At 49.7% G+C, this 19,433-nt stretch overlaps 1 protein-coding gene and 1 long non-coding RNA gene across 9 annotated transcripts; one reads left to right on the forward strand and one right to left on the reverse strand.

The window, feature by feature from the left end:
• Window positions 1-5,844: 5,844 nt before the first annotated feature.
• Window positions 5,845-18,700, reverse strand: MATN4 (matrilin 4). Of its 8 annotated transcripts, none has more exons than XR_012326365.1 (10): window positions 18,594-18,700; window positions 17,280-17,849; window positions 16,424-16,546; window positions 14,482-14,604; window positions 14,269-14,391; window positions 14,053-14,175; window positions 12,050-12,463; window positions 11,796-11,948; window positions 10,071-10,177; window positions 5,845-9,655 (listed from the first exon to the last, which is right to left on the reverse strand). XR_012326365.1 is itself a non-coding variant. In XM_004322040.2 (10 exons), exons 1-10 carry the CDS (start codon window positions 18,670-18,672, stop codon window positions 9,605-9,607), a joined length of 1,875 nt encoding a protein of 624 aa, XP_004322088.1. In that variant the 5' UTR covers window positions 18,673-18,700; the 3' UTR covers window positions 5,845-9,604. The 8 variants fall into 8 exon arrangements, 4 of the variants coding, with proteins under 4 accessions (XP_004322088.1, XP_073649135.1, XP_073649137.1 ...); XM_004322040.2 differs by lacking the exon at window positions 10,071-10,177 and adding an exon at window positions 9,743-9,850 and having other exon boundaries at window positions 5,845-9,663; XM_073793034.1 differs by lacking the exon at window positions 10,071-10,177 and adding an exon at window positions 9,743-9,886 and having other exon boundaries at window positions 5,845-9,663.
• Window positions 16,934-18,869, forward strand: LOC109551338 (uncharacterized). The gene is made up of 2 exons (XR_002178100.3): window positions 16,934-17,129; window positions 17,287-18,869. It is a non-coding gene; the product is annotated as an uncharacterized lncRNA (long non-coding RNA).
• The last annotated feature ends 564 nt before the right edge of the window (window positions 18,870-19,433 follow it).

A 19,433-nucleotide genomic window follows, 5' to 3' on the forward strand; every position in this document is an offset into this window, starting at 1 on the left:
AAAGCTATAAATTACTGAGTGGAACCAAAATATTTACCATATTAAGTCTTCACAAATAAAAAAATAAGCATTACTCTATTCAAGTCCTCTTCAAGTCATATAATAAATTTTAATTTTTTCGTGTAATTCTTGCAAACGTTTTCTTGGTTTATTTTTAGGTAGTAATAAAATTCATGACTATTGTGAATAGGAGCTTTTTCTCTCTTTAATTTATTTGATAGTTTTTGGTGTGTAAGCATGCAACTGGTTTTTTGTATATTGACTTTTTAAAATAAATTTATTTATTTTATATTTGCCTGCTTTGAATCTTTGTTGCTGGGCGCGGGCTTTCTCTAGCTGCGGCGAGAAGGGGCTTCTCTTCGTTGTGGTGAGCGGGCTTCTCATTGCGGTGGCCTCTCTTGTTGCAGAGCACGGGCTCTAGGTGCATGGGCTTCAGTAGTTGTGGCACATGGGCTTCAGTAGTTGTGGCACATGGGCTCAGTAGTGTGGCTCCCGACTCTAGAGCGCAGGCACAGTAGTTGTGGTGCATGGGCTTAGTTGCTCCATGGGATGTGGGATCTTCCCGGACCAGGGATTGTAGCTGTGTCCCCTGCATTGGCAGGTGAATTCTTAACCACTGCACCACCAGGAAAGCCCTGTATACTGACTTTTGTAATTGCAAACTCAATATATTTTCTCATGAATTTTAATAGTTTACCCATGACTCTCTTGAATTTCATCTGAAGACATTCATATTATCTGTACGCATTAACCATTCTATCTCTTCTTTTCCCACCCCTATTCCTCTTTATTTTTATGTCCAGTTTTATTGCACTGGCCTACGATCACTAATTTGATATTGAATCAGAGTGGTGATAGAGGGCAGTCTGGCCTTGTACTGACTTTAAGGATGCTGCTTCTAGAGTTTCACCACTGAGTATAATACTTGCTGTAGGGGCTTCCCTGGTGGCGCAGTGGTTGAGAATCTGCCTGCCAATGCAGGGGACACGGGTTCGAGCCCTGGTCTGGGAAGATCCCACATGCTGCGGAGCAACTAGGCCCGTGAGCCACAACTACTGAGCCTGCGCGTCTGGAGCCTGTGCTCCGCAACAAGAAAGGCCGCGATAGTGAGAGGCCCACGCACCGCGATGAAGAGTGGTCCCCACTTGCCACAACTAGAGAAAGCCCTCGCACAGAAACGAAGACCCAACACAGCCATAAATAAATAAAATAAAAAAAAACTTGCTGTAGGTATTTGTAAATACCCTTCATCAGGTGAAGAATATTCTCTTTTGTTCCTAGTATAGTGTGTATTTTTATCATGAATGAACATAGAACAATATGGAATGGCTTTTATGAATCAATTTAAAGATTCATTTGAATTCTTTTCTTTAAACTTTTAATTTACTTAATCACATTGATAATTTCTGGTTCTTGAACTACCCTTAAACTCCTGGGATGTACCCTATCTATTTACAAGGTTTTTTAGCACACTGAGAAATTCAACATCCTAACATGTTATTATACTTGTCACTTTGAAATAATGTCAAGCGTATAGAAAAAATTGGAAGAATAGTACAAAGAATTATCATCATATTCCTTTCACCCAGATACACTAAATGTTAATATCTTGCCATGTTTATCATTCTCTTTCTTCCACGTGTGTGTGAAAGATAATGGTTTATTCTGACCATTGAGAGCAAGTTGTGTACATCACACTCATTTATACATGAGGACTTCAGTGTATATTCCCTATGAATAGCTTGATTACATCATTACAGTAGCCCTGATGGAACGTTTAAATATTGGGGTACATATCACTTTACTACAACTTTTCCTTTGCTTTTATTTCATTCCTATAATTACAGTTAGGACACCATATTAACCTGTTTTTGATATTGCATGTATAGCAAAGTTATATTAGATATTAATTTCATTTCAGATTAGTAAAGGGGATATGACTAAAATAAAAAAGGCATCAGGGTCTATAGGGTTGAAAATCACTTATATAGATAATCTCCAGAGAGCCTCTGACTATGGTACAAGTTTGGGCTTGACTCTAGGCAGCAACCCCTCATCCATTTCCAACCCACCCAGAGATCCCAGCAAACAGGGAGGATCCCAGCAAACCATTTCAGAGATGGAGAGCAGAGGCTGTAGCAGAATCTATGGATTGACTTACTAACATCCGTTTCAACCTTTTTGCTGTATCTCTATATAGACCAGAGGCTGGAAAATTAAAAGCTACAATTCTGAGACCAACACTCCGCCCCACTCCCAGAGCTGTGGTTCTGGATGTGATTTGAGTTTCACCAATCAGGTTCATTCTCTAAAGTGTCCAACCAGAACTTAGTCTGGAAGGAAGCCAAACGCAGGGCACAGACCGTGGCAGAGCAGCATTCCTGAACTGTGGCCAAGGCAACATGACTCGGGATGTGTTGGGGGGTGGGGGGGAGTTTATCCCAGAACCTCAATTTACAGCCTCCTCCTCCAGCCCTTCAAGCGATTTTATAGGATACAAACTCATGATAATAAATAGCTTTCTGCTTACGCTAGCTAGAGTCACTCCTGGTTTTGCAACTGACGCTTAACCAATATCAAGGATGAGAGAGATACAGGGCTTGCCTGTAGTCAATCAGCCAGTCGATGGCAGAGCTGAAGTTCAAACCCAAGTCTCTTTAGGATGTGGCCTCCTGCTCTCCATTCTCAAGCAACCCTCACTTCCAGGACCCTGATCAAAAGTAACCGGGGTAAAAGCACTTCTCAGGGAGACCCCATTGGTGAGGGAGTGACTCCTACCCTAGGGTATGAGGACAGCCAAACACATGATCCCCAGCACTGACTGGATGAGATCAACAGCAGTTTATCGGTTCTCAGCTCGAGGGAGAACACCACACACCACACAGGACCACGTGAGGTTGCACTTGGGGACAGAGTGAGCAACCAAGGGTCGTGGGAGGCAGGGTTAGTAGTGTCAAGAGGGCAGGATGTTCCCTGGTTCCCATATGAGGATGTGATTGGCTTGTTGAAATAATTCCACGAGCTAGCAGGGAACTGAAAGGCGTTACTCAGAGGTAAGCAGGAACCGCGCCTGGTCCTTGATAAGGGGGTTGTTTAGCTAGATGATCTTATCAGTGGGAGCAGAGTGGATAGGGGACCCTGAGGTTAGGACATTCCAGGTCTCCTCCTATCTTACCATATGTCAAGGCAACGCGTCATATTGAATCCTAATTTGAAGTCTTGCATCACAGCTCCCTCGTACAAAATTGTTAAAGTGATGGAAGAAGGTGTTGAAGTTAGAAATGTCAGGTAGATGCTCTCCCTAAGGGGGAACGGGCAGGTGATCTCTTATCCATGGTCCAGGGCAACAGAGGCTTGTGCTCACAAATGGGTTTTGTGTGAGGTCAGCCTCCTTTGATCTTTCACGATGGGGATACACGGGAAATACACTCTTGCAATTGTGTGGGGGTTTGAGGATCACATACTGGACTCTGGATACATCTAGGCTTGCATCACAACAGGGGAGCACAAAGCCACAGGTTATCTCCATCACTATGCTTCTACCCAGCTACTCCCATAGGTGCAGTAGAGCCTGAGGAATACTTTCAAGGCATGGGAAACCCAACTGTTGGCCAACGTCGGACTTGCCCTGCCAGTACAACCTGTAACTTAGTCAGCTTCTGGCCTGTTGGCTTCCAATCGATGCCATGGACTCGCAAGCTTCTGGAAAGCAGCTGAATTGAGAGCACTCACCCCAGCCCTTTCCCCCAGTCTCCTCTCTTCTCCCAGACCTCTGCCTTTCGGCTGCTGGTACTAAGTCAGGGGAAAGCCTCCCAATTTCACTCCAAACATTCTCCCCATTACTGATAAAGTGGAAAGAGCCCTGGACATAGATGTGCTCCCAGAATGGCTTTGGGAACATCTCTTCCCCTCTCTGGCCTCAGTTGCCTTTTCAGTGAAATGGAACTGGTGATACCAGCCTCACAATGTTGCCATAAGAATGACATGGGATCGTATAGGATAAAGAGCCCATCACCATCCCTGGAACATAGGATGGTCTCTGTTCAGGTATGTGACCCTGACTGCCTGAAATCCCACCGTGAAGAGTGTGCCCTGTGGGTGAGCCTTACTCCCTTCCTTCCAGGCTTCTTTTAAAGTGCAGATGCCCCTGGGAGGGGGACACAGAAGTCACTGGTCCCTCAAGGCATCAGAGGCTGTGCAGATGTTTCCTCCCATGCTGAACTGAGATGATGAAGCCCAACAGGGGGAGGGGAGGGGTCTGGGCATGAGGGGCCCAGGCTGGCTGCCCAAACACACCTGCCTTCCCAGAATCATCTGTCACTCCCTTCCTGGCCCACTGAGCTCCCTGCTATTCTAAACGTTTGGCCAATCCTGCCTTGATCAAACAGGCAGAGGATCACAGCCACCATGTGAGCCTGTGGATGAGGTCACTTCCCACCCAACTGTGAGCCTGTGGGGGTAGGAAGAGTCAGAGATGAGGTTACAAGGGCTGGAAAATAGATTCTAAGAAGCATGTCACTGTGTCTGTCTGTGGAATGTCAAAGAGCTGTAAATTACTCAGAATTCTCCAATAAGGGGTGCTGAAATGAAATATGACACCTACATAGAATGGAATACTATGCAGCCCTTACAAAGAATGCAGCAGGGCATGGCCAGAGGTCTTGGGTGCAAGCAACAGACACACCAAGCCTGGCTCGCTAAGCAGAAAGGGCTCTATTGGAAGGCTAACGAGAGGACCATTTCACAACGCTAGGGGGCACCATTCACACTGTGTTCTGAGTATGTGCCTCTCTCCCACCAAGACTTTCGAAACTGTGCAACTTGGAAGCCTTGCCAGGATATCAGGTAGTTTGTGGAAATAAAAGAAACCAAGAAAATCGGCCAAGGTCACCAGCAAGAATCATCTGGTTAGGGCTCCATCAACGGACTCTCAATACAGTAAGTCCATACATACGAACAAGTTCCATTCTGAGAGTGCGTTCCTAAGTCCAATTTTTTCATAAGTCCAACAAAGTTAGCCTAGGTACCCAATTAACATGATCGGTTGTATAGTACTGTACTGTAATAGGTTTATAATACTTTTCACACAAATAATACATAAAAAACAAACACAGAAATAAAGAAAACATTTTTAACCTTACAGTACAGTACCTTGAAAAGTACAGTAGTACAGTACAACAGCTGGCATACAGGGGCTGGCATCGGGTGAACAGGCAAGAAAAGTTACTGACTGGAGGAGGGAGAGGAGGTGGGAGATGGTAGAGCCGAAGGATCGTCAGCAACAGGAGACGGAGGGCAAGCTGCCATTTCACTCACGCCTGACGTTGATGGCTTAGGTTCTGCTTCCTTGCTGGATTCAATTCTATCTCCCCCCTTGAAAAAGTGATCCAGTGATGTCTGGGTGGTAGCTCGTTTTTTCTCTTCATAGATGACACGGTAGCACTGGATCGCATTCTGAATGGCTGCTGTAACCTTCGTGTACCATTCTACGTTCGGGTCCTGTGACTCAAAAACTAACAGTGCCGGGCTTCCCTGGTGGCTCAGTGGTTAAGAATCCGCCTGTCCCCAATGCAGGGGCAGGGGTTCAAGCCCTGGTCCAGGAAGACCCCACATGCCGCAGAGCAACTAAGCCCGTGCGCCACAACTGCTGAGCCTGTGCTGTAGAGCCCACAAGCCACAGCTACTGAGCCCATGTGCCACAACTACTGAAGCCCGTGTGTCTACAGCCCGTGCTCTGCAACAAGAGAAGCCACCACAATGAGAAGCCCGCGTACCACCGTGAAGAGTAGCCCTTGCTCGCCACAACTGGAGAAAGCCCGTGCACAGCAACAAAGACCCAACGCAGCCAAAAATAAACAAGTAAATTTATAAAACAAACAAACAAACAAAAAAACCAACAAAAAACTAACAGTGCCTCCTCAAATAAAGAAAATTCCCTTGCCGCTTCCTGTGTTGTGAACCTCTGGGGTTCTTCAGTTACTTCTTCTTCCTCTTGTGGCTCCACTCTCTCAATTATTTTCACTTTTGTTTCCATCATTATCACTTGGCACTCCTTAGCAGTACCAGCTACAACACTGCTGCCTTTACGCTTGCTTCCAGACATCCTGGGCTACTGCACAGTACTGTACAATAAAGTTCACAAAAGCACAACCACTTGTACGGGATGCATGCATGGACAATGTACGCCAGACACATGAACTAACTTACGTGATTGGACATGCGAACACACGTTTGCATCTTTGAAAGTTCACAACTTGAAGGTTTATACGTAGGGGACTTACTGTACTATCACTGCACTGCCTTGAATGACTTCCCAACTGTCCCTGAACCTTGGCCTTGTTCCCTCAAGACTCATAGTCCAAGGAGAAAGCATAGAGTTTATTAAACCCCAGCGGTGCATTTTGTACATACGATGTACCAAGCGGAGTTCTAAGAATATAAAATGGATTATCTCATTCAATCCTCACAAAAACCCAGTGGCATAGGGAATACTATCCTCTCCATTATACAGATGAGAAAACTGGGTCTCCTTTGACAGAAGCACAGAGAAATTCAGAAACTTGCCTAAGGTCACACAGCTCATGGCAGAGCTGGGATTCGGATAGGCAGTCTGGCTCCCATGTCTGTGCCCTTAACAGCTGCGCTGTGCCCTCATGCCCACATTCTAGCTTCCAAAGAGTGGATAAAGGAGTTCTGCCTCCTGCAGCCTCCCCAAAAGAGAATCAGGAAATGGACAAGGGAACCAGCCCTTGTCAATACCTACACACAGTTAGTAAATAGCAGGGCTGGTCTTCCAATCCAGGAGTGTGTGGTCACTGCCTAGGAAATGAAGCAGCTTCTAGGCTGGGGTGGTAGGGTCCGCCAGAGTCGGGGGAGGGGTGTGAAGGGGGAGGAGGGTCTTTCGGAGAAGGGCAGGCCTGGCTCAGCACAAGTGCCAGCCCCCAAGGCCTGTAAGGGCTCTGGGACCCAACTCCAAATCAGAGCTCCAAGCGCCATCCAGTGGCTACTGTAGAGATTACAGGAGAAGAGCAGGTGAGAAAAGAAACCCCACGGAAGACAGTCCTGGCCAGCTCCAGGGAGGAGGCCTCACCGTTGCCTCAGTGCCACCCCATCGCTGAAGTCCCTGTTACAGTCAGACCCCCGGTTCTCTCACTGTGATCTTGGGCAGACAACTCTGCCCTCTAGGCCTGGTTTCCCGGCCGCAAAACAAAGGGGTTGGACGGGCACTTTTGCTCATCTGACCCTCAGGTCCAGGTGAGACCTCAATCATCCTGTCATCCTGTAGGTTAAGGTTTGGCTGGAAGTCCCCTCCTCTGTGATTTCTCCCTCCTTACCCGCCCTTTGCTCCATCCCTTCACCTGAAGGGTCCTCTTTCTGTTATAGTCAGGTGGACTTTACCCCCTCCAGCCCTGGGCTCCCCCAACTCGGGGGCTTTTCTCAATCATCTTTCTCCCTCCTCGCCATGGCCAGTGAGGGGCCAGGCATGTGCGTGCTTGGAAGTGCCTGCTCTGAGCTCTGTCCTCCTGGCTTCAAGCCCTGTGTGGTAGACAGAATAATGCACACGCACGCACACACCCAAAGATGTCCACAACTTAATCTCTGGAATCTGTGAATATGTTACCTTACATGGCAAAGAGCGTTTGCAGACGTGATGAAGAGCTTGAGATGGAGAGATTATCATGGACTATCTGGGTCAGCCCAGTATAATCACAAGGGTTCTTATGCAACAGAGATAGGAAGGTCAGAGTCAGAGAAGGCGGTATGATGCCCAAAGCAGAGGTTGAGGTGATGAGAGGAATTTGGTAGTCTCTAGAAGCTGGAAAGGGCAAGGAAACAATTGTTTCCAGAAGGAATGCAGCCTTGCCAGCCCCTTTTAGACTGCTAACCTCAAAAACTATTTGTGTGTTTTTTAAGCCACTAAATTTGTGGTGATGTTACAGCAGCCACAGGAAATGAAAACACACGGGTTCAGCTTCTTTTTTTTAAATCATTTTTATTTGTTTTATTTATTTGTTTATTTATGGCTGCGTTGGGTCTTTGTTGCTGCGCGAGCGGCGAGCGGGGGCTACTCTTCATTGTGGTGCACGGGCTTCTCGTTGCAGCGGCTTGTCTTGTTGCGGAGCACAGGCTCTAGGTGCACGGGCTTCAGTAGTTGTGGCACACGGGCTCATCAGTTGTGGCTCATGGCTCTAGAGCACAGGCTCACTAGTTGTGGCGCACGGGCTTAGTTGCTCCGTGGCACGTGGGATTTTCCCAGATCAGGGCTCGAACCCGTGTCCCCTGCATTGGCAGGCGGATTCCTAACCATTGCGCTACCAGGGAAGCCCTGGTTCATCTTCTTACTTGTCATGTGACTCTGGGAAACTTAACCTCTCTTTGACTCAGTTTCCTTGTCTGTAAAAGGGAATGATAAAGGCAATAATTCCTACCTCACAAGGCTGTGAGGATAAAATGAAAATACCTGCAAATCACTTTGAATAATGCCCAAGACTAAACATGTTAGCTATTAAAAATTAAAAGCTGCCATCTGAGAGCCTAATACGTAGTACCAGGCACAAGGTCAGATGCCTTAGAATAATTTCCTCCATTCTCACCATCACCCTTGGGCATAACGATTTCAATCCCCATTTTACACATAAGGAAACAAACCCAGAGTAATTTGCCCATAATCACTCTAGGACTGGAAGTATTTTCATCTTTGCACTTGGGAAATTGTACCAGTTTGTGCTCTTTACCTAAAGAGGATTCGTTTTTATTTTGTTTTTTTGGAGGTAAAACACAGGCTGGGAAGGCTACTCTGGGCCAGAGGTCCTGGCTGACACCCCCTCCTTTTCCTATCTAGTGCAGGGAGATAAAATCCAGGCGAAACTCACCTATCCTCCCCCGCTCCCGTCCCTTTAGGGGATTCGATTACCGCCTCCCGCTTCGCGCCAACACCCCCGCCCCCGCCCCGCCCAGTTCGAACAGTTTTTGAGCCAGACTCGGGGACACCAGGAGATAGGCACGGCCAGAGAGCGAGGTGTCCGATCCGCTGGGGGATGGAGGGGCGCAGACTTGCCCAGACCCCCAGGGTACCCGTGGAGCCCCCTCCCTTCCTGCAGCCTGCATAAGGAGCCATCTGTTCTCAGCTGAATAAACAAGCGGGGGGAAGCAGCTCCCGGTCCCCTGCCCCCCGGCCCGACCCCCGCACAATGCGCCTTTCTCCGAGGAGACGCCGCCCGGGCGCCGCCGGAGCGCGCTCCGTCTGGCCTCCCCTCCGCCTGGCGGCACAGCAAGACACGCACACCGACCCCGTGGAAACCAGATTTTTTTGTTCTTCTTTTTTTTTTTTTTGGTAAGAAAAAGAAAACAAAAAAAGAAATCCTACAAAGAACTGAGCGCAGCACGCGTCCCCCACATCCCCTCCCACGATCCCCCGCAGTCCGGCTTCTGGTCCAGGCGAGGCCAGCTCGAGCGCAGCGCTGGAAGCCCGCCAGCGCCTCCCCCCCGACAGCCCAAGCCTGGGGGACCCAGCTTCTGCCCGGCCCCAGCGCCCGGAAGGCGCACGAGGGGGCCCAGTCCGCGGGGCCGCCCCCCTTGCCCGGGTCCGGGCCACCCGCGGCCCTCACTTCTGGGTGGCCAGTTGGTTCTCCACATCCTCCAGGCGCGCCGTCAGCTGGGCCAGTGAGCGGTTAAGGAAGCCACCGGGGCTCGCGGGGGTCCCTTCTCCCCTCCAGTCCGCGCCCCTGGACCCAAAGGATATGATTCTGCGACAGACTCTCGAGCGCCCCCAGCGTGCGGCCCTGGAACTCCACAAGACTTTCGCACTCGCAGGGGCTCCGAAGCTCTGTCCCCGCGCTGATGCCCTCCTCTGGCAGCCGGGCACAGAGAGTGGGGGAGTGAGAAGCTGGAGGAGGACCAACCAGCCCTGGCTGAGGCTCTCCGATATCCCTCCACCCGGCCTACGGCTGAGTGTTCGGGTTTGGGATTTGGACAGACCTGGGATGAGTACCAGCTAGGTAGCTGTGAGATATTGGAAAACCCCCTCAACCTTTCTAAGCCTTAGTTTCCTTACCTGTAAAAATGGATACAATGAGAACACCTTTTCGTCCGGCGGTGCTCAGGATTCAGTGATTTTCGTGTGTGTACACATCTTAGAAGGTTTCTCAAACCTTGATGCTCATTGGAATCACCAGATCTTGTTAAAATATAGATTCTTGTTCTTAACAGGGAAGGGGCTGAGACACTGCATTTCTAATAAACTCCCAAGTGATGCTGCTGCTGGTCTGTGGACCACACTTTGAGTAGCAAGAGTCCACAGCAGCACTGTCCAAATGAAACTTTATGTAGTGAAGGAAATGGTCTGTATCTGCCTTGTCCAGTGCGGTAGCCACAAGACACAGGTGGTTATTCAACTTGAAATGTGGCTAGTGCACCTGAGGAACTAAATTATTTAATTTAATGTAATTTAATTTAAATGGGTGTATGTAGCTAGTGGCTACCTTATTGGAGCGTGCAGATCTAGAGCATTTCCTGATGCAAGGAAACACTTTATAGGGTATTTCAACTAGGCCAATGGTTCTCCAAGTGTGGTCCCTGAACCGGCAGCATCAGCAACGCCTAGGAAGTTATTAGCAATGCAAATGATCAGATTCCACCCCAGACCTACTGAGTCAGAAACTCTGGGGTTGGAGCCAACAATCTGTGTTTTAACAAACCTTCCAGGTGAGTCTGAGGCACACTAATGTTTAAGAACCACTGATCCAGGGGACTTCCCTGGTGGTCCAGTGGTTAAGAATCCCCCTTCCAATGCAGGGGACATGGGGTTAGATCCCTGGTGGGGGAACTAAGATCCCACATGTCGCAGGGCAGGGGGGGAATAAGCCCGTGTGCCACAACTACAGAGCCTGTGCGCTGCAACATAAGATCCCATGAGCCCCACGCAGCCAAAAATAAAAAATAAAATAAATAAATATTTTTTTAAAAGACCCACTGATCCAAGTCTATTTCCTCATACATTTCAACATCTCTGAAATCCAATTGGTTGCCTTACAATTAAATTTGGCATCCTTTTTTTCTTAGCAGTATAGAAAATAATGAATCTTACAAGGGATGGTATCTTAGATTCACTGAATTCTGTAAACGTGTGCCATTTTTAATATTACAGTACAATGCCTGGCACTTGGCCTTCAATACAGAGTTGCTGTTATGATTTAAAAGTTATATCTTAGTCTGTAAGTCATGTTTATCAATGGTATTGATAACAGGTCCAGAAAGGCTCCTAACTTTGCAGATGGGGAAATCAAGGAAATAAATATATATTAAATATATATACTTAATACACATCTTTGTGTACCTGAAACACACCCAGTCCTGCCGCTTTGCCAGGTCTGTAAAGTTGAATCCCAACAAGGTAAAGGGCTTATGATGTGGCTCCCCTCACCAATGCTGAGTTGGACGTGCCTTTGAAAAAATTCCCCCCAAATTATTCTGAACGCCCACTAATTTGGGGAACAGGTAGTTTAGTCCAGTGCTTCTTACACTTTAACGTAATGCTAATCCCCTGAGGGTCTCGTCAAAGTGCAAAACTGTATTCGGTAGGTCTAGAGAGCGCTGGAAATGCTGTAGTTTTAACAAACCACTAGGTGACAGCCCTGCTGCCGGTCCACGGACTACACTTTGAGTAAAGAGGCTCTGTCCAGCGAGCCCATCCCCTGTCTGTCACTCAACGAAGGGGGCGGGAACGAATAGGACCGGGAGATCTCGGAGGGTAGGCAGTGAGAGAAGGGGAGGGGTCCCGAGACCGATGTGCTCACCCGGGCAGATGCTGCCTTTGAGGTTCTCCAGCAGGTGCGTCATGGTGCTGAAGTCGGGGGAGTAGGACACGTGCAGCTCCGCTGGCTCCGAGGCGATCTCTCGCAGCTCCTCCTCCACCGCCTTGCCTACGCCCACGGCGTACATGACGATGCCTGCAGCGTCGAGGGACTCAAGGGGGCACCCTAGGTCTCGGGAAAGCCGCCTCCCCGCATCCAACCCAACCTCAGGCCAGCGCGGCCCGCGCCAAGCCCACCTTCCTCCTTGGCGCGCGCCGCCCACACTGAGACGTCATCCTGGGAGCGGCCGTCGGTGAAGACCAGGCCCACGCGGGGCACGTTGAGCGCCCGGGGCCGCGCGCCCTGCGCCTCTGAAAAGCTGTGCTCCACCATGTGGCGCAGCGCAAGCCCGGTCATGGTGCCGCGCTCCATATACTCCACAGCCAGGACCGCCTGCTTCACCTCGGCCGCCGTGCCGTAGCGGCCCAGTGGGAACTCGGTGCGCACGCGGCTGGAGAACTGCACCAGCCCCACGCGCGTGCCTTCCGGGGACACGTCCAGGAAGTCCACGATCTGGTTCACGAAGCGCTTCACCAGCTCGAAGTTCTGCGGACGCACGCTCTTGGAGCCATCGACGAGCAGAACCAGGTCCACGTGGCCTTCCTGGCACCCTACGCCCACCCGAGCAGAAGAGCTGGGATTAAGGGATCAGATCCTTGGCTGGCAGCAGCCACCTGCTCATTCATTCACTCGCAAACATTTATTATATAACAGATACTATGTGTGAAGTCCTTCCTATGCCAGGCACTGTGCTAACTAATAATAATTATTATTATCATCGGTGGCATCATTATAATCTTTGCCATTTATTAAGCGCTTACCACAAGCCTGCTAAAAGCATCTTTTTAATCATCATCATCACAATAGCTACCATTTATTGATCATCTACTATGTATCAGACAGAATTCTAAACTTTACCACTACTAACAATAATAAATAAAAACAAAAACATTACTATTTGACAGCTTACCATGTACCAGGCACTGGGCTAGGTGCTTTATATATTTTTTCTCAATTCTCCCAATAACCTTGGGTATTATCCCCATTTTCTAAGAATCTGAGATTCTGAAGGATAAAGTCATTTATTTGCTCTGGATTCCACCACTAGTAGTGGCTGAGCCAGGATTTGAAGCCAGGTCTGTCTGACCCCAAAACCCAAGCTCTTAATCACTCTACAAGATTGCCTCCCCTGTTCTGAGACAGGGACCTTGCTAGGCCCTGAAGGAGGTTCGCCAATAAATGAAACATAATCCTGACCCATAGGATATCAGGATAGAGCAGAGCAGTGAGGCATGCCATTTGCTACCATCAAGGAAAGTGCTTGAATAGAGGGGCTTGCAGGGAGCAAGGTAGGGGTAATTCATTCTTCCTGGAGCTAGTGAGGAAGGCTGCATGGAGGTGGTGACATGTGATTTGATCTTCAGGGATGAGTAGGAGTTCTCCAAGGCATGAAGGGACATTCTAGATGTTGGGGGCAATGTGTGTGGAGGCATGGAAGCTGGGAGCCCTGGACACGTTTGGGAATGGGCAGGCCAGTATGGCTCAAATGTTCAAGTTTGTCAGGAGACAGGCTGATGGGGTTGGCTCAAGCTAGATTATAATGACCTAAGGCGGTGGTTTCAAAAATTTGACCACAACCCACAGTAAAAAAAAATAATAATTAATAATAATAATGTAACAATACATCATGATGCACTTATACTCACATATAATTAAAACTAAGTTTCGTGAAACAATACTTACTCTTTCTACATCCATGCAGTAAACTCTATTTTCTCTCTCTCTTTTTAAAAAAATTTCTAGTTTTTAACCCACTAATTTGATTTTGTTATCCACTGTGGTTACACCCAGCATTTGTGTATCCACTGTGGTTACACCCGCCATTTGAAAAACTCAGGGGTAAGGCATTTGATCTTTATTTTGTAAGCACTGGTGAGCCACAGAAGGCTTTCGAGCAGGTGAGAAATGTGATCAAATATGTATTTTTGAAGTTAACCTTGGCAGCAGGGTAGAAGATTGAGGGGAAAGACATGGAGGCAGGGCATGGCACACCCTCCAACTCCACCACCACCAGCGCACACACACACACACACTCATACCACATTCTTGGGCCACAGCAAGGACAGGACAGAGTCAAGGATAATCAGAACGTGGGCAGTGGGTCAGAGGCAGACAGAACCCCTTCCCACCCATAACTCACGGCTGCAGCTCTTGCCATCTGCCTGGAGCTGCCACCGCTCAGGGCACAGGCAGCGGTAGGAGAAGCCCTCACTCACGCACTGGAACTCGCATCCATGGTCTACGCCGTTGCAAAGGTCCTGGGCTTAAAGGAGAGACAAGACAGAACGAGTCAGGGTGGACTCCACCAGCTAAGATCCCTCGTCGCTCTGCACAAATGCAGGAGACCCCTCCTCACCCTGACAGCTCCTGCCGTCGGGCAGCAAGTTGTAGCCCCCTCTGCAGCGGCACCGTGGCCCACCAAAGGTGCTAACACACTCATGCTGGCAGCTGTGGTTCCCAAAGCTGCAGTGGTCAATGGCTGGTGGGAAGGAAGAGACAGCAAGATGTCACTTCTGCCTGGAGCCATCAGAGACCTTGGTCCAGGTGCTAATCGGGGGGGTTCGCTCACCCCTGCAGCTCCTCTGGTCCTGCTGGAGTACAAAGCCAGCTCGGCAGCGACAGAAATAGAAGCCCGGGGAGCTGACGCAGTGATGCTCACAGCCATGGGTCCCTTCAGTGCACAGGTCGAGGGCTGAGGAAGAGGTGAGGTCAGGCTATGCCCTGGGGCTGCCCTTGTCAGCCCTTACAGCACAACCACCTGGGGAGCTTTTTAAAAATACCTATGCCTGGACCCCAACCACCCAAAATCCTGACTTAATAAGTCTGGCGTGGTACCCAGGCTTCTGTAATTCCTCCAAGCAAAGGCCCCCTTCCTACTGAGCCAAGCGGCCCTCCCAATTCAAGCTCCAGATGTATCCCAGTGGGCCCATGACTGAGCCAGGCATAAGAATGGGAATCCACAGTTGTAGAAGACAGGACCCCTGCCCTCAAAATGTTCACTAACTCACAGAGGAGGACCAGAGTTAGTGAGGCTCTGCCACTTTACCCGTCTGAGCCTCTATTTCCCCATCTGCAAAATGGGGATATAATGGAAGAGAACAGTTGTTATTTACAACTGCCTTCTGAGGAGGGTGAACTATTGCCGCGCTGAGTATCTTCATGGTTTCGATGTGCAAATATGGCCTAGAGCTGAGCTGGGGAATAGGGGCTGGAGAGAGATGAGATGCCCTGCATAAAAGTGTGAGAATGTGGGGTTCCTAGAAAAGAGATGGGGAGTGGAGAGAGGAAAAAAAGGACAAGAGAGATGGTGTGGAGATGATTTACTGTGGGTTGAGTTTGCCAATGGAAAATCCCCTATAGAGGGGTGACTGAGGACTTTCGGGATCAAGGGTGCCTAATATTCAATTATAAATAATGGGTGTTTCTTTTTCTGTGTGTATGTTTGACTTCACTTAGATGTAAGTCACACCTCTGTCCACTCCCCATCTTTAGTAAAATAGACGTATGCGCGACTTAACATATACACGCCCTTGTGTGCACAAGTGTGTCAACCAAGGAAGAGGCTGAGTTACATCCACAGGACGAGAACAGCATGTGTGGACTGAGAAACTGCGCGAGGACCCATAAATTGAATTCAGCAGAAGCTCAGAGCTGGAGGTGACCACAGAATGTAAGCACTTGGGGAATTCCCGGAGATCTTGGGAAGGGTTTTGAATGTTCACAGGTCATCAAATGGGGCTTCACGCCAGCCTTTTCTAAGCCCCAGAAACAAGAAGACCCCAGCTGACATCTGGGTTATTGGAAACACAGGACCTCTTTTTCCAGAATGTGGTGAGCTTGAGAGATGATGCATGTAACTAACACTCCTAGCTTAATGTCTGATGCTAACCTGGCATACAGTAAATGACAGCTGCCGTTATGATCAAAGGATTGGACATACATACACAGGGGGAAAAATCCTAACTGTATAAGCAAGGCATTGTGTGTCATAGCTTTTCAGAAAGCAAACATGAAGAACCAGGCCTTGAGAGATCTGCAGCTGCAAAGAGGAGTGGCAAGAGCAGCCCAGGTGAGCAGCCCGGAAAGAACTGAGATGCAGAAGCAGGAATGAGCAGCGTATATGGGGGTGGGGAATGTAGGAGATGTATGGAGACCCCAATTCTGTCAAGTAACAGAAACAGTAAGGATATGCCTGTGAAATTACACAAGTTTGGGAGCTGTTTTGAAGCCAGGTAGGAGATGAGCCTGAAAGAGGGGGGAGACAAGGCTATAGAAAATACACTTAACTGTATTAACTGTATGACCTCTGTGAGGTCAAGATTTCTAGCCCTGGTCCCACCAAGGATTTACATGACCCCAAGCGACACCTTCCCTTTCCTAGACTTGTAAAGTGAGGGAGCTGGACTTTGACCTCCAAAGGCCCTTCCAGACTCATTGTACTGATGCTAGGCCAATGGGGAGCCACAGAAGGCTCAGGAGCAGTGAGACTGGAGGGTGGGGGTAGCTCTCACCCAAACAGCTCTTGTCATCTGCTGCTAGCCGGTAGCCGGGGTTGCAGGCACAGTGGAACGTGCCGGGGGAGCTGACACATTGGTGCTGGCAGCCGTGTCCCCCCTCAGCACACAGGTCCTTTCCTGAGGACATACAAGAGTAGAATCAGCAGGGGACAGATGGGGAGAACCCTCCAACAAGAGAGAGCTGAATGAGGTCAGAGCAGACCCCATGCTCAAGGATGTCTTTAGATGGAATATGACTTGGTTGAGAGGGGCCAATACAGGTGGGAGGTCTTAGGGAAAGTATAGGTCCTCAGTGGCCCCTGTGAATAGGCTCGGAAGACAGGAGCACGGGGCCAGAGCTGTCAGTGGGATAAGGGAAGACTATACGGTGTAAAGTAGAGGAAGAAGAGAGATGCTAAATCAAGGTAAGCGGCATAACTCAAGGTGTGACGAGAACAGATCTTGCAGCATTGTGGGAGGGGCTAAAACGAGAGGGGGAGGGGTCATCCCCAAGTGGGCGGGGCTTGACGCCCGGAGTGGGCGATGGCTCTCAGCCTTGAGGGGTGGTGCTTCTTGTGTAGAGAGGCGGTTTTGGAGTTAGACATTAAGCCTGTGGTAAACCACAACAGCTCATCAAGGTACGCGGGCACGCTAAACGTTGCTCCTTGTGGGCGAAGCCTTGAGCAAAAATGGGCAGAGCTGGAATTCCACACAACCCGCGGTAAGCCAGGGCAACTCCACGGCCTGTTGGGAGGGGCTAAAGATGGCGTGGGCGGGGCCAGCCGGGAGGGGGATAGGATTCACTGTGGTGGGAATGAGAATCCGAGCGGTTGGAGAGTTCGAGTCTCGCTCCAGCGCTCCCCTCACTCACGACACAGCCGGCGCTGGAACTGAAGGCCAAATTCCTGGATACGGTCGAAGGACTCGACGAGGAAGACGTGCTCGTCCAGCGGGGGGGACGCCATGGCGCGCAGGGAGGCCACGTCAGCGCGCTGAACCCCCACGGCGTAGATCTCGATGCCGCGGGCGCGCGCCTGCGCCGCCACTTCGGCCACACGATCCTGGGGCCGCCCGTCGGTCACGATTACAGCGACGCGCGGCACGCGCGCCTCCGGCGGGCGCGCGCCCTCGGCCACACTGAAGGCCACGTTCATGGCGTACTGGATTGCCAGCCCGGTCATGGTGCCCTGCGCCAGTGGCACTAGAGTGCGGATGGCGCGCTCCATATCCTCGCGGCGTGAGAAGGTTCCGAGCGGGAAGACGCTCTGCACTTGACTCGAATACTGGATCACGCCGACGCGCGTGGCGTTGGGCCCCACGTCCAAGCTGCGGAGGAGGCTCACCAGGAACTGCCGCATCGTCTGGAACTCGAAGGGGCGCACACTGCGCGAGCTGTCAATCACGAACACCAAATCCAGGGGCCCAGTACGGCACCTGGGACCTGCGAGGAGATCGGGGAGGACTTTCCTAGGTTAGCCAAGCCTCACGTCCCGGGAGAACCCCACAGAAACCCAGGGCGGAATGGTGCTCTCACGGTGTAACAGCGCCCAGCACAGTCTTAACCTAGCAAATGCAGGTTAGCTCCATCCACTCACGCAGCATTTGAGGAGGGCCTGGACTGGGAGACTGCACCAAATCTCTATCCTACAGCTCTGAGGGCTATACTGAGGAGGTGTTATCCACTTGCAAGGAGGGCGGGGGACGTCGCAAACTCAAATGCCTACAGGAGTTAGGCAGGCAATATAAATAAATATAAATAAATGAGTGAATGTGATGGGTTAGGACGGAGGACCCAGAGAGCCTCTATAGCTCATAAAGTGGGCAGCTCCAGACAAATGTTGCCTTGCAGCCGTGAGATCTGCCAACCCCATGTTGGCAGATCTTGGGTCTTTTCAAGAGAAGCCCAAAATTAGGGTTTTTATGTGAAATCTCCTGATTTTTTCCAATTAACTTAAAAAAATTAAACACCAACTGGACAGTTCTGCATGAGCCCACCTTGGGTACCTCCAAGCCACATCCTGCAGATGGGAAAGCTGAGGCCCAGAGAGTTGAAGCTGTGAACTCGAACCCAAGCGCTATGGTTCCAAAGCTCTTGTTTTGCTCTCCCCAGCAGGCAGTTGGCTGCAGATGGAGAACCTGCTTTTGCTCCCCTCCCCCTGCTTCTGAGGGCTGGGTTCTGGCTCACCTGCGAACTGGAGCTGGGTTTCCCAGGGCTGGAGAAGGAGCAGGAACATGGGCAGCTGCGAGCATAGACGCCCCCTCATCGCCCTCGGGGAACAGAGAACAGGGGTATCAGAGCCTGAAGGGAGGAAGGAAAATAGCAAAGCAGTAGAATTTGCAGAGTTCTTATTCTAGGTGATGGGCATTTTGAGGGGGAGGAGGGTCATGGGTTTATTTTACTAATCTCTCTAGTTTTGTGTATGTTGAAATTTTTCGTAATAAAAAAATTTCATCACGGTGAGATTGCTGGAAACACAAGGAATTCTGCTTTGCAGAACTGCAGAATAGTAAATACATAGAAATGAAGAGTGGCCCCCGCTCGCCACAACTGGAGAAAGCCCTCGCGCAGAAATGAAGACCCAACACATACAAAAAAAAAAAAAAAAAAAAAAAGATACAGAATTTAAAAAGGAAAAGCCTTGGACTTCCCTGGTGGTCCAGTGGGTAAGACTCCGCGCTCCCAATTCAGGGGGCCTGGGTCTGATCCCTTGTCAGGGAACTAGATCCTGAATGCCACAACTAAGACCCGGTACAGCTAAATATATAAATATTAAAAATAAAATAAAATAAAAAGGAAAAGCCTTTCCTTAATGCCAGCCACGATGTTAAACGTTTTTCATGCATCGTGGCATTCATTGAGCCCTCTCGACAATTCTATGGGTCTAAGGCTGTTGTTGTTCCCATCGCACAGATGAGGAAACAGGCTCAGAAAACTTCAGCGCTAGTACCCGAAGTCGCGCGGCAAGAAAGTGGCTGCACCAGGATACAATCCTACGCCTGCGGGGTTCCGAGAACCAGCCCGCGT

Source organism: Tursiops truncatus, chromosome 15, assembly GCF_011762595.2.
Source record: "Tursiops truncatus isolate mTurTru1 chromosome 15, mTurTru1.mat.Y, whole genome shotgun sequence".
NCBI classification, from domain to species: Eukaryota; Metazoa; Chordata; class Mammalia; order Artiodactyla; family Delphinidae; genus Tursiops; species Tursiops truncatus.

Excerpts from the sequence above, each read along its gene's own strand:
- MATN4 (XM_073793034.1), bottom strand. The coding sequence starts at position 18,672 with ATGAGGGGGCGTCTATGCTCGCAGCTGCCCATGTTCCTGCTCCTTCTC. Across the intron at positions 9,887-11,795 it reads CAAAGGCAGCATCTGCCCGG|CTTCTCACTCCCCCACTCTC; the intron begins GTGAGCACATCG and ends GTCCTCCTCCAG. Across the intron at positions 9,664-9,742 it reads CGAGAGTCTGTCGCAGAATC|TGGCCCAGCTGACGGCGCGC; the intron begins ATATCCTTTGGG and ends TTAACCGCTCAC.